General features: G+C 37.8%; 1 protein-coding gene across 1 annotated transcript in view; it reads right to left on the reverse strand.

Moving 5' to 3' along the window:
- VWF (von Willebrand factor) overlaps nt 1–21902 on the reverse strand; it is a 749192-nt gene that overhangs the window by 417005 nt on the left and 310285 nt on the right. Inside the window, exons 22-23 of the mRNA XM_044087471.1 lie at nt 13284–13430; nt 5653–5793 (exon numbers count right to left, since the gene is read on the reverse strand). Coding sequence (XP_043943406.1) covers nt 5653–5793; nt 13284–13430 — 288 coding nt within the window. The remainder of the gene's footprint in view (nt 1–5652; nt 5794–13283; nt 13431–21902) is intronic.

A 21902-nucleotide genomic window follows, 5' to 3' on the forward strand; every position in this document is an offset into this window, starting at 1 on the left:
TATGTATTCTTCTTCAGTGAATTATAAATGCTAATAGATTGCAATTATATCAGTCAGCTGCCCTCTTATGTGTATTATTCTGTATTTTACTCTCCTGTTCAAATACTGAGAAATGTAAACAAAAAAGCATTTGCAGTTCAGTTGCTTTCTCAAGCTTTAGATTCAATAACTTTAAAATAAATATCTTCTTGTCTGGATAGAGGGAAGCATAACCCCACTTAATTTAAACAAGCAAGCTTCAAACCCATAACTTTTGCAAGTTCAGATTGCTAATGCTTGGGATTAGATGGATCATAGAAGTTTTCTTTTTTTCTTCTTTTTTATCATGATGAACAGTTCAGTTAAGTTAGAAAGTACTATTATTTTATGAGGATATAAATGTTACGACACTGAATCACAACCACTTGCAAAAATTAAGAGACTATACCTGGCCTGACTGTAAGAAATGATTTGTGCTATCTGAAGCTGTTGTTTGCAATTGTCATTTTCTGTCACACTGTTATTATATCTCATTTCTTACCTAGTAATGACAACCCATTAGACATGCTCTGAAAACCTTGAGTTGAGAACCATACCTCCCTTCTTTGATGAAGCCGCAACGTAAAAGGTGCTCTGCGGGCTAAGTGCTGTGATGAAATTCTTGTCAAACACACCCTTAAACATTCATGTTATACACCTCTCAAGGATTATAAGAGGTTTGGTGACATTGTTTTCCAGAAAATCCTCTGCTCAGTAGTGCTATGCCTTATTTTATCACTTAAGAACCCTCTATACTGCAAGGAGATAACAGTATTTTGACACAGAAACATAAATTTGTACTATACTGCATATGTCTTTCAGGTTTTACTGTATTTTGTTCTTCCACTATCAAAACCAAAAGCAAGGTAAAGCAGCTCCATGGCAACAGCTTATCACAAATCCAAATTTTTATTAAGTATTAACTTTAAAAATCGTGATATAAGCACTTTTACCTTCCTCTGCAGACTTCAACAGATACAAATGGATAGAATCAAATGAATGAATTTAAACACCCATCAATATATTGGCACCCCCTTCTAACAGCATTTAAAGTGGCCCAACATCTTTTTTTTTCTTTAATCTGCACACCAAATAAATACAATGTATAACAATACTAAAATACTTGCATTAAAAATACATTTTTTAGCATGTTACTTCACTAAAATGCAGCGGTAGTGTTGGTGCCTCACAGCAAGAGGTTCTCCCGTTCGATTCTCAGCTAGAGTACGGGGAGTGCCTTCTGTGTGGAGTCTGAATGTTCTCCTCACGGTTGGGTGGGCGTTCGAAAGACATGCATAAATGGGCATGCCTTCATTGAAGGTTGAACGTCGAGCTGGCACCTCGGCATTCGTGAAAAATCTACTGACACTCATTAGCGGGCCGGAGTTCCGTTGTGACGATCTCTAACTGGGAAAAGCCGAAAGACAACAACAACAACTTCACTAAAACTTACCTACTTAAATTAATATTTTATACCCTTATAAAAATCAAAGTATAAAAATATAAATTGTAAATAGGTATTCACAATCAATATATATTTAAATAATATTTAACTTTTAAAGCTAGAAAAAATAAACATAAACCCAATGAAAGGAATAATAGCATAATTGTTGAGGTGCTCACCTCAAAAACAGAAGGTGCAACGTTTGACTCTCACCAAGACAACCAGTCAAGTCCACATAATCTACAGGGGCACCAAACCCAGTACCAACCCATTAACCCATAGAGCTATACATGTACATTATAAATAATATCATCGTTTATGCATATTTTATAAAGCCTTGTCTCAGATAAAAAATCATAACATTCACTGCATGGAGCCCAAATGTGCAACATAAGTCCTGTGGAAATGACTGCACAGTGACATGCAAATGAAATGCATAGTAAAATGTGGGTCTTGTGATATTAAAATGTATGCAAGGTGAGCACAGTAGCAAATCATAGTCATCTACATCTGTGAGCATCTGACTATAATAGTGCAATGCATGCCAAAAATCTTGTTGTTGCATGTAGCAAGAATGCTTGGAATTTCAGAAGCAGTTGTGTAACAGCATACTTCAATCTCTAGCGCCATCATTTACTAGCAGCATGACCATGGTGCCATTTGGGACAGTAGAAATGGCACCACCAGCAGTTGGCTTATCACATTTTCATTGATCAATAGATTTCTGATCACTTTAAAGCCAGTCAGTACAATATACTGGTCCTGCTTGAATGTGTCACCCACACATAGAGTCAACAAGAATGCATGGTCTCCATATTCCAAGACCTTTCAGAGATCTAGCCTGCAGGATGCTCCTAGCATGTCGCATTCACTATAGAGAAGAGAAGAGACAGGCTGGTCATCAGTGAAGGCATATTAATGTCATTACCCACTGACAACGAGGTGAAAATGCAACAAATGGCAGCTGTGTCACAACTCCACAGACAATATTCAGTGCAGTATGTGGCAGTGCAGGTAAAAAAAAAATCTAGTTCATCTGTAGGGGCCTGATGAGCAAACAGTGACAATACAGTGTCACTTAAATCAGGCATGATGTGTGCAGGTAAATATCAGGCTACACTGGTCAGGGCATGGTCAAGCTACACTATGAGTCAGACATTCTCATATATACCACACAGGAGAAAGGGTGGGCTACAGCTGTTATTATGTGCACAGGTGGCTAGGGACACAATGGCACTTGTCAGTTTACACACACACACGCACACACACACACACACACACACACACACACACACACACACACACACACACACACTTGAGGAGGGGGCAGGGATTTCACAGCAGTCTGAGATGGAAGCATTGTGGTGATGGGAATTCAGAGTACAGAAAATTTCCTCTTGCAATAGTCTGGGGTGCCACAATATTATCATGTCCTTATGCAAAAGTAAGCATAATGTGGTAATGAATATTCTGTATCATAGACAACATCCTCCCACAATGTGTTTGGACTGTTACTGCATGACTGTGATCTATAGCCTTTATGCTAGCTTGTTGCAATTGGACTTGTAGTCCCCCCTGACAGTGAGGACGTATAACTGTATGACAGTGATCTGACTGAGGAACCCTCATGGTGTGTCCTGCTAATGGTGGCTGAGAATCATTGCTTCCAACAATATGGGGTAGCAGAGCATGGCATATGCCCAGATACTGGTGAGGACTATATACCCTGTCAAGGCCCTCATACAGTTACCCCTGATGCATGCCCTCCTCTTACCTTGAACAACACTGCAAGTTAGTGTGGTGATGACTACACTGGCAATCCACCATTGCAATATGGACATGGCAGTAGTGTGTGTTATTACAGACCTCATAAGACCAATCATCACTCAGTGCCTGGTCTCTGTGTCCCCACTGTTGCCACCCAGCACAGCAATGAAGTCCATGCTGGACTGGGCTGCAGAGGATTGTGGATGATAGTGAACATCTGTACATGTGCTGATTGATCCTTAGTGCTGCCTTCATGTGGAATGCAGCTTGTTGCATGTGACAGTGTTGTCCATCCCTGTAAGGCTGTGACATGGGGGGCACACTGTGCTGCCCCCCAAAATATTTCTATGTAGTGGAATTGGGATTTCAGCTAGCTGAACCAGTACTCTCCTAGGTTTCTGGATGGTGCACGGGCAATGTTATACATGGGGAGGGGGGGAGTGAAGTGGATGGTAGTGAGTCTTGAATGCATAATATACATGTGGCTGTTGATCTGCAGGTGCACCAGTGTACATGCATTTTAACTAATAGCTGGCCCAGTGGAATGTATCTGTGCAGGAAGTGGCAATTCAGATAACACATATGCCATGTATAGGAATCATGGGCACTACCAAGGTCTTGTGCAGACATGTGGGCAATTCATCCCTGTGCCTTTCACACTACCTGACTATTGCTGGAATTATAGTCCTTCCTATTTCTGTGGTCATGGACACTAAGTAGTACTCTTATTGCCACATGAGTGCACTCTGGGGCTCCCAGAACCACTGGGAAGTGAGCAGTACCACAGTAGCCATGTATAGTGCTGGCCCTATCCCCCCTGCCATGATAAGAATACTGATGTGCTCCACAAGTAGTAGCAGCTATGTACTGAGAAATGTCTGGAGTATTCTACAGGCTGATACCTGTGTCCCCAGTTTGGCTGATACCTGAGATATGCTCACTGTGTCCCCAGTTTGGCTGATACCTGAGATATGCTCACTGTGTCCCCAGTTTGGCTGATCCCCGAAATATGCTCACTGTGTTCCTAGTTTGGCTGAATCCTGAGATATGCTCAATGTGTCTCCAGTTTGTCTGATACTTCAGATATGCTCACTGTGTCCCAGGTTTGGCTGATACCTGAGATATGCTCACTGTGTTCCCACTTTGGCTGATACCTGAGATATGCTCACTGTGTCCCAAGTTTGGCCGATACCTGAGATATGCTCAGTGTGTCTCCGGTTTGTCTGATACTTCAGATATGCTCACTGTGTCCCAGGTTTGGCTGATACCTGAGATATGCTCACTGTGTTCCCACTTTGGCTGATACCTGAGATATGTCACTGTGTCCCAGGTTTGGCTGATACCTGAGATATGCTCACTGTGTTCCCACTTTGGGTGATACCTGAGATATGCTCACTGTGTCCCAGGTTTTGCTGATACCTGAGATATGCTCATTGTGTTCCCACTTTGGCTGATACCTCAGGTATGCTCACTGTGTCCCAGGTTTGGCTGATACCTGAGATATGCTCACTGTGTTCCCACTTTGGCTGATAACTGAGATATGCTCACTGTGTCCCAGGTTTGGCTGATACCTGAGATATGCTCAGTGTGTCTCCAGTTTGTCTAATACTTCAGATATGCTCACTGTGTCCCAGGTTTGGCTGATACCTGAGATATGCTCACTGTGTTCCCACTTTGGCTGATACCTGAGATATGCTCACTGTGTTCCCACTTTGGGTGATACCTGAGATATGCTATGCTCACTGTGTCCCAGGTTTGGCTGATACCTGAGATATGCTCACTGTGTTCCCACTTTGGCTGATACCTGAGATATGCTCACTGTGTCCCAGGTTTGGCTGATACCTGAGATATGCTCACTGTGTTCCCACTTTGGCTGATACCTCAGGTATGCTCACTGTGTTCCCACTTTGGCTGATACCTGAGATATGCTCACTGTGTTCCCACTTTGGCTGATACCTCCTTTTCTGTACCTTTTAGGCCATTGGCCCATAGTGCTTCTCAGTTCTGTGAAGTGTTATGTGTCTGTGCATTCTAGTTTTCAGCAAAAAAAAAAACACACTGCAAACTTTATAAGATGACACTGAGCACACCTGTTCAACCATTCATTCATTATACTGCCACAGTATATCTGATTTACTTGGTATATTTAAATGATTTCATTTCAGAAAGTTCTATGGCAAAATCATATAAAACATTTACTAATGAAATAAGTACAGAGAGAAAAGTAACTGCTTTTTTCTATAATTATTTTAATGAGCTAAGAATGCTCCCATTTTTGCATTCCAGATCTTCAGTCAAAGATTCCAGAATGTAATAAGTGAGCTGATTTGGTACAACAATTTCTGTTTGTTTTAATAAGAAACATGAAGGTCGAAAGGCACTGATATCATTGACTTGGTGTGCATGAAACAACCTCTGCTTACCATCTCTGCATCAGCACATTGTGCGTGAACCTTCCAGGAATTCCCAAAGTCAGAGGGGACAGCTTGAAGCTGGTTCTGGCTGCTCATCATATCGTTGTTCTGTATCCCATCAAAGTTGCCACAAAGGCCACAGACCTTATCCTAAAGAAATTAAACAAAATGATTATCTGCGTATGGATTAAGCATGGCAGCTAATATATTAGTACAGCTAGCAGTGTTACCAGTCACATGTGTCTGGTGACAGGTAATTAATTTTTTATCTGTGTTTGCTAGCCATTAAAAAGTTTTATGAGGTAGAATCCCTGTACGGGGAGGCTCAGGGAGCAATGACCCTGTTGCATAGTGTCAAAATAAAACAAATTTTTGCATGGCATGTCATATGAACTTCAGAACAAAAATATGAAGAAATAGCTAAAGAAGAAATAAACTTTACAGTTCAGCAATGCAAAAATCATTAGGGATCATTCATAAAGGAAAACACAAGCTAAGCAATCCATTAGCCTAATGAACAGTATTCACAGTTACTACCACAACAAACGTCGTTCCAATAATATCAACAAAAGATAAATTAGGAAACTGTGATCATAAGAAATTGTGTGCGTTCTGTTTACATATTTCTATGTTAAAAAGACATGGAGGCAAGAGGTGTGAAAGACAACTAGTAGTAGAGGGCATATAGGAAAAAAGGGTGTGAAAAGAGAAGAAATTAGAGTAAAGTCAGAGTCTGAAATAGTTGGAAAACAGGGAATGATGATTATACCAGGAAGAAATGATGTGGAACAAAACAGGGAGGAAAATCTACAGGCGTAAAATACAGTAAAAAGAAAGAAAATATATGAGTGGCAAAGAAGATGTTATTGGTGAGAAGGAATGACCGAGGGCAGAGAGAAAGCAGAGTTTTAACTTAGGCAGGGAGGATGATGTAAGAGATAAAGAAATAGAGAGAGAGAGAGAGAGAGAGAGAGAGAGAGAAGGTCAGACTATGAAAAATATATTACAGAGGTACTGAAAAGAGTTTAGAATAAGTGGGATATGGAAGGAAAAAGTGAACACTGAGCAAAACCCCACGTGGACAGAGGGAGGATGTGTGAACTCCATACATTGGGTACCATAGCAAAGAATTAACTGGAGAACCAAGCACTGTGTGGCAGCAATGATTACCTTTGTGCCACTGTTGAACTCTTTTTTTTTTTTTTACTGAAAATTTTAACAACAAAACATTAATATTTGATAATCGAAACATTATAAAACAAATATACATATCTAAAAGAACAATAATAATAAACAACTAAAATAACTATTTACAATGGTGTCTATTATAAAACAAAGCTTTTTAAACAGAAAAAGAAATACCTCTCTTCCATAGTGAGAAAAATGTATTCCATTTATTAAGAGTTTGTTTTATGGAATTTAAGTTATTATTATAAAGGGTTGTTATAGTTTTAATATTATCAGACAAGATTATCCTTAAATAAGTGATTTTACCATCTTTCACAACGTATTTATGTAATTTCTTATCTATTTTATTAATATTATAATTAACAAGTAGTATTTTAGTCTTTTTCTCATCAAAACTGAGTCCCGATTTCTTCTGGAATATTTCTATTGCTTGGACTACTGCAATAAGAGAAGAACTGCAATCAGGCAAGGTTAATAGGATGTCATCTGCACTTAAAACATCAAATCCCATGGATCTATGAAGCACAAATCCAAACCAAAAACATCCAAAGGCAATCATGCAATGAAGAAATATCTGTTTATTTAGCATTTTCAACAAAAGTCTTCATTAGAATAAAAAACATCCTTTCTATCCACATTTAAATACCCATTACAAGTAAAAATATCCAATGAAAACCTTCATAAAATTTTCAGGGAACATCTAAAAATTCACACCACCCTTCACAGATAACATTTATTAAAGCATGTATAAAAACATTTAATACATATTGTTTCATTTAAACCAGGCTTTTTATCAGCCTGCAGTTTTAATTGCCATAAGGTCTCTCTTTTTAACACTGATTTCTTGTAGTCATACCCACACAAATTTTTAGGCACTGTTTCTACTAGAGAAAACATATTTTTTTAGTAAACATCACATGTTAAAGCATGCATTCAAATAGATATTTCTTCACTGGGTAGTTGCCTTTGGATGTTTTTGGTTAGGATGCCATCTGCAAATAACTATTTTGGGGAGTAAATCATTATTTATTAGTATGCCATTGATGTTTTTATTTGATCTTATATAATTTGCAAAAGGTTCCATAACTTGAGCAAAAAGCAATGGGGACAAGGAACAACCCTGTTTAGTACCTTTAGTAATCATGATTAATTGGGAAGCATATGAACCTATTTTAATGTATGCAAATGAGATTTCATAGGGAAGTTTGATTAGTTGTAAGAACTTGTTTCAAAAATTACATTCCTCCAGTACTGATTGTAAGTACTCCCAGTTAACTGAATCAAATGCACTATTGATATCCAGATTAACTAGAGTTCTTTTTTTAAATTGTTAGTATAATCAATTACAGGCTTCTTTAGAACTCTTAAGAAAGAAAGACGTTCTTACATATCCCCACCCATGAGGCTGCATTAACAAGTATTTCTCTTCCTTGCCTCTCATGTTCACTCTCTTTCTGTTGTGGAGATGAAGCCTAATGTAGAACAAGGCAATTCATTTACTGGGTCCTCTGATGATCCATCCCAGAAGAGCAGCAAATTGTTACCCTTAACCAGTGTAAACATTCATATTATACAACAACCCCCCCCATTAAATATTCAAAAACGTGCACGCTGATTGGTCAGCGTGCACATTGTAAATCAGTTACAGTAATGGTAAAAGGTCCGGTCGCACGGACTTTTTCCATTACTATAACTCTTTTTTTTACAGCAACGGAGAACGCAAGATCTCCATTGCTTCACACTGTGTCGCTATGTTAAACGAGTTTAACATAGCAAGACAGCTTTAAAAAAGCAACAGAGATTCTCCATTGCTTTTTTAAAAGCTGTCTCGCTATGTTAAACTCATTTAACATAGCAAAACAGTTTTTAAAAAGCAACGGAGATCTTGCTTTCTCCGTTGCTTTTTTCAGAATTGTCTCTCTATGTTAAATGGGTCATTACATCCGAGTGACACCTCCAGGTGCATCTGCAGTTACCTCCTACTTCTCCTCTAGGTGTCAAATATTACTTGTTCATACTTGCATTACTAATTCCAAAATCATGCTTCATACAAGGTATCAGAATATTTTATCTTGAAGCATATATAATGGCAAACACAATTATATTGATATTTGACCTCTGTCAATGAGTATTTGTTAGAATTGCAAGGTGATAACTTAATTTTTTAAAGGCACAGGCCACACCCACTAGGAGTTAAAGGTACACACTCAAAAGAGTTGTACTAGAGGGAATGAGTTCATAGCGAGACAGCTTTAAAAAAGCAATGGATATTCTCCGTTGCTTTTTTTAAAGCTGTCTCACTATGTTAAACTCATTTAACATAGCGAAACAGTTTTTAAAAAGCAACAGAGATCTTGCTTTCTCCGTTGCTTTTGCCCACAGCTCTGATGTACTGCATAGGCATGCGTATGCGCAGTACATCAGAACTGCCGCAGAATACCAGACAGCTGAGGAAGGGCAGCAAGGAGGCATTATACAATGCCATTATTTAAGAAAAGTAATTATTTTTTTCTTAAATAATGTCATTGTATAATAGCAATAACCCACGTCTGGGTGTGAGTAATGCTGGATTTACCCATGGTTGGCTTTGTTTGGCCACTCGGGCATCGCCCTCATGACCAAACCACACCAACTGTGGGTAAATCCAGCATTACCCACACCCAGGCGTGGGTTATTGCTATAATATAATATATCAAACAGCAAGGTTCTGGGCATGTGCACCTGTTTATAGTTTGGTTGTTGTTATGCCAAAAACATGGCTTAAGCTACACCAGCCAAATGATGAAACCATGTTTGTGGGTTGCAACTAGTTCAAAGGCAGCATTTCATGAGAGGAGAGTGGCGGAATGTTTATGCATTAGGAGGCTATCGCTTGGATATGTTTATGTAGCATTCAAGTTATCGAGTATGAGGGGTGTGTGATTTGTTATTCAGATCTTCCTAGTACAGGAAAAAAACTCTTGCAAAGTTCATTCATTTACTTCGAAGCTTGTAAATGAGAGGCAGAGCCACTGGTTAATTTTCATATATTTATTCATTCACAATGAAGTTTAAGTGTGCTGTTCAAAACATTCAGGATAATGTTGAAAAAAGTACACTGGTTGTCTATCTGTGTTCATGGGTTTGTTAACTCCTGCTTGACCCAAACTAATAAAGAATACTTAACAAAATATTTCAGTAGAGGAGATAAAAGTTCTTTTTTATATATTTTCTTTTTTTGTTTGTTTGTTTTGTTTTTTTTTTTTTTGATTAATGAGCAAAGCAAAATCAGCCAAGTTATGTCAAGTTTCTAAAGTTAAAGTGAGAATATAGAGGCAATACAAAGTTTTTTTTTTTTTGAATTAGTACACATGGAAAAAGATATTGAAGTACCAAAAGCAAACACGGGTATTTTTAAGAGGAAGAGATTCAATGAAGTTAATTCACATAAGCAATGATTTCCAATGAGCCCATAAAAACCAAAAGAAGATAAAGCAATGTGGTCCAGTGAGCCTCTTCAGGTTTTCCTACATGTCAAGGAAGTGTCCCCTGATATACAATAACTCTTCTGGTTACAAACCATCTATACACTTTCCCCAAAGTGATTACCATGGATTAATGACAGAGCAAGATCTCTGTTAATCATAATATGTCACCAACTTTCTGTTTGTCTTTTCTCCATGGAGTTTTGTGTGTGTGTGTGTGTGTGTGTGTGTGTGTGTGTGTGTGTGTGTGTGTGTGTGTGTGTGTGTGTGTGTGTGTGTGTGTGTGTGTATAGGTGTCATTCATTTGACTAAAAGTCAAAATGTTGAAAACTCAAAAATATTGATAAGGGGATTTGCCTTTTCCCCACTGTTGTGGATTCCTGGACTTGGTATATATAATTATAATTAGCAGGGCTATGGGAGTGTGGAGGACTTGCGTCCTGCATTAAAAGGGTTTCACTATTTTGAGTTTTCAATATTTTGATTTGATATTTTGAGGTGTTGATATTATGAATGACACCCAATATTTATCTATCTATATTTCTGTCTATGTATATATATATATATATATATGTATATATATATATATATATATATATATATATATATATATATATATATATGTATGGGAAATCTTATATTTAAATTGGAAATATAGCAGTCAGGAGTTCAGCCAAGTATACGGTTTAGGATAGCCTGCTCTGTGTAAAAAAACAATGTATTTGTATTTTTGCATTGATATGACTAGTTGACCAGTTGTGGTCAAATAGATGGCTTGTGAGGTAAATAATTGAGGCTTTGTAGTGACATCATTTCTTTACAGATTTCTGACATGTCTTTGTATCAAACTAGTCAGATCTCTGATGACTTTCTTCAGCAGACATAGGATAATGTGGCAATTTAGAAATGTATTCACTTAAAATTTTACATGTGGGTTAGATAATAAGGTACTTAAATGTATTCATTCCACTGGGTTGTAACAGCTCAGCCATGTAATCAGGTTCCACCAGTCTGAAGGCAGGATGTTCTTACCTTTATTATAACACATAATAAAATGTTTCCCAGAATTACTAGCAAGAGAGACAGACAGACAGACACTATAAACCATTAGTTTACTGGAAACTGACAAAATAATCTAGAAATGAGAACATTTCTGATTACATTCAGACCAGTGAATCATGAAATCCTAAACAGTGGGGAATCATAACAGGAAGGTCCATAGTGAACAAATCTATTTCTTTCACTAGTAAAAAGTTATAGGTATTGGAGGAGGCTTTTATGTGTTCCATATAAAGTTCAGTAAAGTAGCATACAAGTAATTTTTGAAGTGGGGTCTGTAGGATCTTCTTGCGTTTATAAGTACTTGTACAACTAGACTCATTAGATAATGGTAAATTGAATCTAAAGTGAAGAAAGAGGCATTCTGAATGATGTTTCACGGGTTTTACTTAAGGGTTCAAACCTTTTTCTTGCTTGTTTATGTCTTACAAGAGGACTCAGAGAAATACTGCAATATTTGCTAATTGTGAGAAACCTTTGAAAATAATATTGTGCAAATGAAGATAGCGCCGTACATAATCTAAATTTCTCTTTAGTGTTTTACTGTGTATAAAATGCAGTTTGAGTCAAAATATTCTGCTTTTCACTGTTCTACATCCAAAACGATAGTGGAATCAGCAGGAATCTATGAAATTTTATAATTTTATCAGAAAGTGAATTCAGCATAGCTACAGAAGAATACAATTTAATAAAAGTATGACAATCTTAAGATAGCAGAAGACATTATAATTCAGGAAAGGTTTATGCAACAGATATTTGCTGAGCTACTAGATATATTATGTCGTAATCATAATTGTAATTATAATCAAGATAAGGTCTGAATCAGAAAATGTTAGTGAAAGATGAAATATGTTTTTACTATTTTCCAGTTGTTTACATGTCCTCCCTGTGTTTTATGTGATTTTCTCAGGGTGCTTTGGTTTCCTTCTACATTCCAAAGACATGTCATAAGTTGGTTCATGGACTCTAAATTGGCTTTAGGAATGAGTGTGTGTGTGGTGTGTTTATGTGCGCGTGTGTGTTTGTGTGCGCGTGTGTGTGTGTGTGTGTGTGTGTGTGTGTGTGTGTGTGTGTGTGTGTGTGTGTGTGTGGTGTGTGCATGTGTGGTGTGTGCATCTGCGTGTGTGTGTGTGTGTGTGTGTGTGTGTGTGTGTGTGTGTGTGTGTGTGTGTGTGCGTGTGTGTGTGTGTGTGTGTGTGTGTGTGTGTGTGTGTGTGTGTGTGTGTGTGTGTGAGATATAGAAGAAAGACCAGGCAACCTACTTCAATTTTCTCCTTAAACTTGAAAGCTCTGCAGGTAGTGGTGTCTTTCTGCAGAGTCACTCTAGGAGACAGATGCGACTCATAAGTGAGTGAGCAAGCAAGTAAGATGAATTTATTAATTTGCAATGCCTAATGCACAAGATAGAGGCAGTCCAGGGCACAGTATGCAGTGCATGATGGGTGAATAGCACTACTAAGAGAATTCTCACCTGTATTGTGATGTGCATACAAGCCTATTAGCCAATGCAGGTGTAGTCCCAATAATTGCATGTAAGGGAAGTCTCAAGAGAAGAATTCATACTACAAAATGAAGTACAAATACAAAGCAAACTCAAAGTCTTTAAAAAAAAATGCAAAATTATACCAGAGAACGTAAACCAAACAATGCCTTACTTTCAGTTCAAATTACTTTACTGAATGTATTGTATGCAAACCAGATAAATATTTTTAAAAATTCACCTTTTTCATTTTGTTGGAACCATCTCAAGCATTGTTTTGCTAGTCTCACAACAGTATTGTCTTGCATTTGTTACAATAAGTATTTAAACATGTCCTGTACACAGAGCTCCATCACACTCAATATATGATTACCAAAGATCTGTACATTTTCCAGATTCTTAAAGGTGGCATTTTGGCACCATTATATCTTCAAGAATGAAAACCTTACCCTGTATTTCCCCTTCAGATGTACTGTAACCATGGCTGCTTTGTCCCATGTGATAGTGACACCATTTCCAAGCAAAAGGATGTAATACCGTCCTGACTGTATTGTTTCAACACCTGTATCATCCTGTAGCTGCTTTCGTACCACAACCTGTTCAGAAATAAAAAAAATTGTTTCCTAAATACACACAAACAAAACTACAGCATAATAATTTAGAAAATTTACATTTGTGAATTCCTCTGATCTGTGTGAATCCGTATTATACCTCATTAATTCCTTCCATTACTCACTTGTGTAATATGATGGCTGTCTTTCCTCCAGCTTACTATATCTAATAACATAACAAAAATGCTTTAAATGGGAAGAATCTCTTGAGAATTGTTTTTAATTCTGCTACTGTTCCACATTTATAGGTTCATGGGTTTATATGCAAGAACTAGGCTAGCTGCCATTGCAGGCCATTTTAAGCCTAGCGACTTGCCCTTTTTCTGCTTGAAGTAACCTACAGATCATACCAGAGATAATTTGAGGGGATCAATGCATGGGATAGAGCATTTAGGAGCGGCCTCTGTCCTTTAACCTTTTATATGATGTTTTTCCTTAAAGTGATTCCCTGGTGGTTTTCAAACTAAGAGTTAACATTTTGATAGAATTTCAAGGATGATAGGATCATGCCTAAGATTTATTATATGGTACCATAGGACCTTGTATAACAGAGAACAGACATTAGAATGAGCCTCTAGTCTATCTTAAATACTGCTGAAATATTGGTAATCCAGTGAACCAACTAAGAACCACTGCAGAAACAGAGCATCCCATGTTTCACCTTGCCGAACAATGAATGTTTGATAAGTTTCATTCACTTAGCACATAAGTAAAACTAAAGGCTATATTAGTGGGCTGACAAAGTTATACATTCCATCAAGCAGTTGGTTGCCTACAGTAACAATACTGTAGACTAAATTGCATTTAACTTATAGATTTTCATCTGCTTATACAACTTGCTGGATTAAGTATATTATGGGATAATAAATGTAAGAATGTTTTCTAGACAGCATCAAGCTAGATTAACTGAGTTACCAGGCTATGAAGCCAAGGAAAGTAGAAAACAAACACAATAACAATTGGAATATCATTACCAGGTCTTCATAGTTTTACAAGCTTGTCACCATAACTCCTGTAACAGAGGCATCATGTGGCTACTGGTTTCTTAGTCTGGCCAAGGACTGTACATGAAACAGTATTGTGACAGTATAGAAACTGTCGTGCAATGTAGAGTTGCTTCTGACTAGCTAAGGGTAAAAAGTCTGTAAAAGATAGACATGCATTACTTCATCAGAAGCAAGCGTACAGACTATCTCAGTTGTTGTGTCTTTCGGCTTTTCCCGGTTAGGGGTCGCCACAGCAGAACTCGGGTCCGCTATCTCAGTAAACACATATATATAAAGCTAAAGAATGTTTAACTTCTAATACCTCAGGGTCAGAACTTTGACATTCACTTTGCATACTCCACATAAACAGTGGTGAGGTCATCTAACATAAATCTGGATAATCACCCAAATAAAATATGGAGAAGATTGGAGAAAAGTACATTATTTTATGTTTGTTACCACCTCACAACAATTCCATATTAACAAGCAAAACTTCTGTTTCTGTAGTGTAATGAACAACTGTTGTTCTCTCACAGAACTTAATATTTTATAATTTGCAGGACTCCTTGACAAAGAAAACTGATAAATTATTGGCTAGACAGGAGAATTACTAATTTATTTCTAGCAGGGTTTAAATTAGGTGACATGAAAACTAGATCTGGAAAAGATCATAGATGGACAGTGAAGTTAAACTTGTCACTATAAAGATGGAGCAAAGTAAGTAAGCTATTTTACTATTCCAAATGAAATAAAAGTGTTTTTTTATAAAATCAAACACATATATCATCAGTAAATTACTTCATTCACACCATATGGCACCAACATTCCAGAAAAATAATTAATTTTTATAACTGAATTACAGCTTCATATCATCACTAGAAGATCAGTAGGTTACTTGCTCTGAGGAGTTTTTAACACTACAACCTTTTGAGTAGAAATACAGATTTCCACAAGGGTGTGCATTTCTTAAATAAAAAAAGATGGAGTTTTCAACTCTGCCTTCTTTGGACCATACTCAGCCTCTTACATACTCAAGATTACAGTACAAAACTGGACCAGGAGGTGAGACAGTTTAAGTAACAAATTTATTAGAACAGAGAATTATTCATACAGGAAACTGCAATGTGCCTCATCCTGGCAGCCATTGTAGAGATATTTTAGATGTACCAAACATTAACTGGTATAACAACTTAATATTATATTAGGAATAATAATAGTTATAGAAGAGGCTGAGCTTATAACAAGACTATGTACTATCACATTCTAATCATACAATAGGAACGCTGGAGCAAATCCATGTAAGAGTTATATTAAGGATAGAAATAACGTCTTCTGTTTGCGCTACTTGTCACATGGCTTCAGTCTCACAACAGGAGTAATTCCTGATATACACAAGAAATCTAAATACATATCCTGATATCTTCACCTTGGCATATTTTACTTATCCGAATAAACCATGGAGGCATATAGATTGACTTAAGATATAATGTTACTGGATTTCATTAAAGTAAAAACAACCTAGAAGAGATGATTAGTATATTTTCAAGGGGAACGGTATTTCTACGGTAGCATTACAAGTAAGTCTACGGAGCTGGCCTACTCCCGTGTCTGTTAGCTGCTAAACACAGCCCCATGTTGTTTGTAGTTAGGTCTTATCTCAGTCATTCTAATGCTAATTAAAACTGCGGAGCTTTAAAAAAGTAATAGATTAGAAGGTAACGTGGCTTAGTGTAACAGGTTAAGCAGCATGGATTGTTTTAAGCACAAGTATACGCCACAGAGTAATGGGATATGAAGCTTATCCTTAATGAGATTGTTACTAAATATACTCCCGTATGGACAGAACACTAAGGGGTAAGTGAATAAGCCATTGTGTGGAATTATATGATAATGAAGCTGTAGTATAGAAAATAACAGTGTTCATCAACTTTGTAAGTGGATTCCAATATAAGAAATCTACCACACACTAATGCAGACCCAATCAAGTTAAAACGTTAGCTAAAATATTAAAATATTAAAAGATGTAAGGTAGGATTCATATGCAGTTAGTGTGCTGCACAGTACAAATTAGGGAGGGCAGTGGCCATGGCTAGGGTGTGGGTGATTGTAAGACACAGGTAGCATGGCCACACAGTCATTGAAATAGAGGGTTATGGACAGCATGTTCATGAGTGTTTAACGACATATAGAACCCTACACAAATTTGCCACAGGTTATACAAATGAATGTATTCACAAATGACAGACCAATTCAGAAATGCATAATATTGTAGAACTATATTATGGCCATCCATGCCACTGGAGGAGGTACAGATAGCACCAGACATACTACCAGCTCACAGACCAACAGATTGTGGACTGTGTCCAAGTGGACAGGCAAACTGTAAGTCAACTAATCAAATTGTGTATCCCACAAGCAGAATTGATGGGGACACATGATATGCTCGCTCCTGTGGACTTAATGGTTCATAGGCTTCACAGGAGTATACAAGGCTAATGACCATAGTGACCTTTATAAGCTTAGCCATGCATCCTAAATGTATTCAACAAGTTTTAGTGACCTAGATGTTATTTTAAGGGGGTATATGTATTTTAAGGGGTGTATGTAAGCTAGGGCAAGGACTGTCAGCATTTACAGGCTACTTCTGTTCATTTGGGACTTAGGTGCCACACCAGCGGTGTATTCCCTGTTTCCCTTCCACTAGTCAAGACTACAGTTGAATAAGGTCAGAGAAAAACTGTTCTTCACATTGATGGGAAGCCTGTTCCAGAGAAGGAGTATTCTCTGACAGATGTACCTGTCCTTACAACATGTCCTATTTATGTCACAAGCAAGATTTAAGTCCCTGGACTGGGTAGTTATGATGCTATTTACTTTACAAATATGCAAGAGAAGCATCAGAGTGGGAACTAGGGACAGTCCTTGGGTCATGGCAGCACTGACCAACCATGCATTTCTCCCATGTGATGGGTATATGCACCTCAGTGGAGGTGCATATCTCAGGTACTGTGTGGCTAGGGACAAAGATGGAGCCTGTGTGGAATTCCCATGGACAGGAGCCCTATCAAGCATTGTTGAGACCATGTGCTCAGCCTGTACCTCTACAGTAACCTCTTTAGTGGTGTATGTAAGTGATCCCTCCGTCCATAGTGTCTCAATATCACTCTGTTGTCAAATCATGTACATGTATGTTGTCATTATTGTCAGTCACAGATGTCCAGTGACATCAGCCTTATATTGCCTTGCTTTGCTTGGCCCCCTACCAGTAGAACCTGAGAAAGCATGAACATCTTTGACACCATTGTCAGCCCACACAATAAATTCTCATAACCACCTGTGTCATGTATACTGCTACATGTGGAAATACTGCAATAGAATAAGTAGACAATGTACTTTATCAGGACAGGTATTCAAGTGAACCTTGATCAGTCCTTTACTTCAAACATGCTTTGCTACAGTCTATTGAAATGGATGTCAGTAACTTACTGCTTGCCATACTGATACACAGATGCTTGGTGCCATCCTAGCTCCTACATTGAAGCCACCCCCCAGGTATGAATGGCAGCTCTCCCTGGCCAGAAATTGATTTCAAAACTCCTCAACCTCAGTCAACCACTGTTTTGATGGCTCAACCACTGTGAATTCAGATTAGCCTGTCAAAGTGTCCCATGTCTTTTCTTTTGCATGGACTTTCATATCAATAAACATTGGTTGCACCTGTTGTAGAGCCCTATTAGGGCCACCCAGAATATATACATCTTGCTTGCCTAACCTTTGCCTAAGAGGCACATGACATGCGTCCAAAGGTCCTACAGAGAGAGAAGTTGCCATGCCAACATCTTTTCTCCTGAGTACAAAATTAGCCAGTCAGTGAGTGTCTATGTCATGCTGTAACTTGCACGTGCTATGAACACCACTGTCCCCCCCTTACTACACCTGATTAATAGATACAGTTACTGTTCTACATAGTCACTGTCCTGTTAGGTGCTGTATCTTTTCCTCTACATATGTCCCTTGAAACCCACACCTTTTGTTCACACAATTCCTTATGTTTACATTTGAACCCCCTCACATACACACAGGCAGATGGTATTGTGCTATGTAAGTGTGACAGGATCACAGTAACACATATACCAAGGCATTCTGATTCACTGTTTCAGACAGTAGCCACAGAGTTTATAGTTATTGCTGTGAAGTTCCATGTGTAGAAAGCTTTTCACTTATATTTTAGTCACATGGTTCTAAGCAGTGTTTTGCCGACTGGTAATGGCACGTTATACTGCCCTATCAGAATGCAGTTAGAGCAGCATTTATGCTAATGATGTCTGATAGCTTCAATGGCTGTGAATTACTACCCATGCACAATGCACTTTCCATGCATTTTGACATGGGCAATACGTGTTGCAGTGAGCATAAAACATGCAACATGCATGCTCACACATGCTGTGTGTGCACATGGTGCAGAGCTTCATTGCACAACACATGATTCAGGTCATATCGATCTACCATATTGCTCTTTGAGTGGCTTTACTGAGTGAACGTGTCTACCTCAGCTAGGTGGACAAGCAGGGGTCCTGCATGGTGTGACAGAGAGAGACATATTTGACTATACTTCTTGCACATGAACTTCATAGCCTGCCTCCTGTCCCATTGTGATAGCTATTTGAACATCTGAATACTTGGTATGAAGTGGAACGAGCACTGAGTGATACTACTGGCATCACTCATATTAGGGACCAGTGTTATCATTATTATTATAACCTGAGGTGGCCCCCACCTCAGCCTACTCAAGTGATAGAAGACAGTGATTCAGGGGACACAGAAGCAGAGATGTACTGTAAGTGCTCATTTTGTGGGATACAATTACCAAATATTATGTATGCTTAACAGTACATTCTTTATTTGGAATTATAGAGGAACATTAATTGAACATGGATGGACATCAAAGTAGGCAAGAGCACCTTTCCTAGCAGTGGGTGTGTACGTGTTCTATGCCAATCAGCTGTACAACTGCAACTGTGCTTGAAGCATATGTGTGTGGGGGTAATTTCTTACTGTTGTGTTGTACTTCTGCAGGCCCAGTTGCATAAGAGGAGAAGGACAAGCAATGCTCTCCATAGTCTCTGTCAGCTGCTGCTGCCTTTGTCACTGGGTCATCAGTGTGTGTTCCTCTCCCTTATTTGTCATTTCCTATTCCTTGTTCATTGTCCAAAATGCCCGATATCAATTGTCCACCCTGTGAATGCATGTGTACACCCAATGTCCTCCACCTTTTTTGTACATACCATCCCTGTCTTTCTGTCTGCCTGTCTCTCTGTCAGTCTTTCTGAATTCCACATTGTCTGTTTGCTTCTACTATCTACCCTTTTCCTTGTTCATACTCACAGCCATTCATCAGTACCTTCCCCACCTACCCTTCTTTTATGGCACTTAGAAAAGGGGCTCTATTAACCTGAAAAAATACCCTTCCTCCCCTCAACGCCATTCATTCCTTATGATTGCCCTTCTGGGTTTACTTCAAATTGCTGTTCTTCCTTCTCCTCTGTACCTATCTACACCATTTCCTACCCATATATATGTGTGTGTGTGTGTGTGTGTGTGTGTGTGTGTGTGTGTGTGTATATATATATATATATATATATATATATATATATATATATGGATCTACTTCAGTAGATCGAACATATTACAAGTTCGAACCACATATGGCTGAGACCATATGTTCAAACTTGTAATAGTTTGAACACTGAAGTAAAAAAAGAAAAAAGCAACAACAAAAAAAAAAATTAAACGCCTGTAGCAGGGGGCTATGCCTCCCCTGCACCCCCCACACCCCCCTTACTTAAATATACCAACTCCGAGATCACACTACATTGCGGAAAAGGGAAATCTTCCTGTTCCGCACTGTATGGAGATTTCCATTCAGTCTGATTGAACATTTACAAGTTTGAACATATTGTCTCAGACATATGAGGTTCGAACTTTTTATATGTTCGATCTACTGAAGGGGACCCATATATAGATATATATATATATATATATATATATATATATATATATATATATATATATATATATATATATATATATATATATATATATATATATATGTATATATATATTTATATATATATATATATATATGTATATATATATATATATATATATATATATACACACACACACACACACACACACACACACACCCGCACAAACACACATATGCTGACCAAGGTTGACACTTTGCTCTGCACACCCACATTAGTCTTTCTGTTTGCATCTGTGTAGACCAGTTTTGCCTTTCCTTTGGCAGTCATCCATTAGTTGCAACTATACCTCGTTGTACGGCACATGAACAGGAACACTCACTCAGCCTCAGTAGGAGACTTCAGCTCTGATGTCTATCATTTCAGCCATATGATCTGCTGTAGTGTTGCTCCTGCCATGCTGTAGCATAACGCTGTTCATCTCATTGCTACTGTGCTTCTGGTTTCATATGCGATGCTTTGTTCAGTATGCAAACCCCTGCCCATGACATCACGGATTAGCATTCTGCACTGCTTTGCATGGTGATTTCTTTGTGTAGACATGTATCACTAACAGTAAAACAGAAAGACACAGAAGATATATATATATATATATATATATATATATATATATATATATATATATATATATATATATCGAGAGACAGAGAGATATATAACATACATACGTAACATGTAAATGCGCATAATGCATAACGCATAGACTACATTGTTAGAATAATATTATTTATGTATTGCTTAGCTAGATCTCCACTGTACGATGCATTAAGCTAGTAATTTGATTTTGATTCCTTTTACGTATTCAGGAATTGTTCATTTACTCTAATCTCAACTTAAATTTGGAATATTAAAACGAATTTTAAATATTTTTGTAAAAATTTTTTATGGCATTTTTGACTTTAAAATTTTGTCGTGAAAGTAGCTGTGAAATTATCCAAAACATAAATTATAAATAAGCTGGGTTTATTTCTTAATGAAAACTCATATCTATGCAAATTTTTGTTAGTTTTGTTTTCTTACAAAGAATGTAAATTAGTTCCTTGTTTTGCTAGCAATGTGGAGTGACATACATTTTCTTAGCTTCTTTAAGATCTTTTTTAATGATGCAGATTTTGCTTGTTTCACTTAGGTGCAGTGGTTAGTGTTGTCACCTGACAGCAAGAGGTTTTTTTGGTTTGATTCTCGGCTTGGGTGCCTTCTGTGCGGAGTGGGGTAATGATTGTTGAGTGCTGCTTAACTTGTTACTACCATGAGCGTCTTCAGGATAGGTTGCTTCGAAGATGGATGGGCTAGTGTTTATTTTAATATTAAATGGCATGCACTATTATATTTACTACAAACTGTGTAACAAAATTACAGAAAAAAAGGCTGATAGAGAAGTAGCCCTGCACAATAATTGCAGATAAACAACCAATACTGTTAAA

The sequence above is a fragment of the Protopterus annectens genome, chromosome 11.part0, assembly GCF_019279795.1.
Source record: "Protopterus annectens isolate FY-2018-M chromosome 11.part0, PAN1.0, whole genome shotgun sequence".
Classification (NCBI taxonomy): Eukaryota; Metazoa; Chordata; order Ceratodontiformes; family Protopteridae; genus Protopterus; species Protopterus annectens.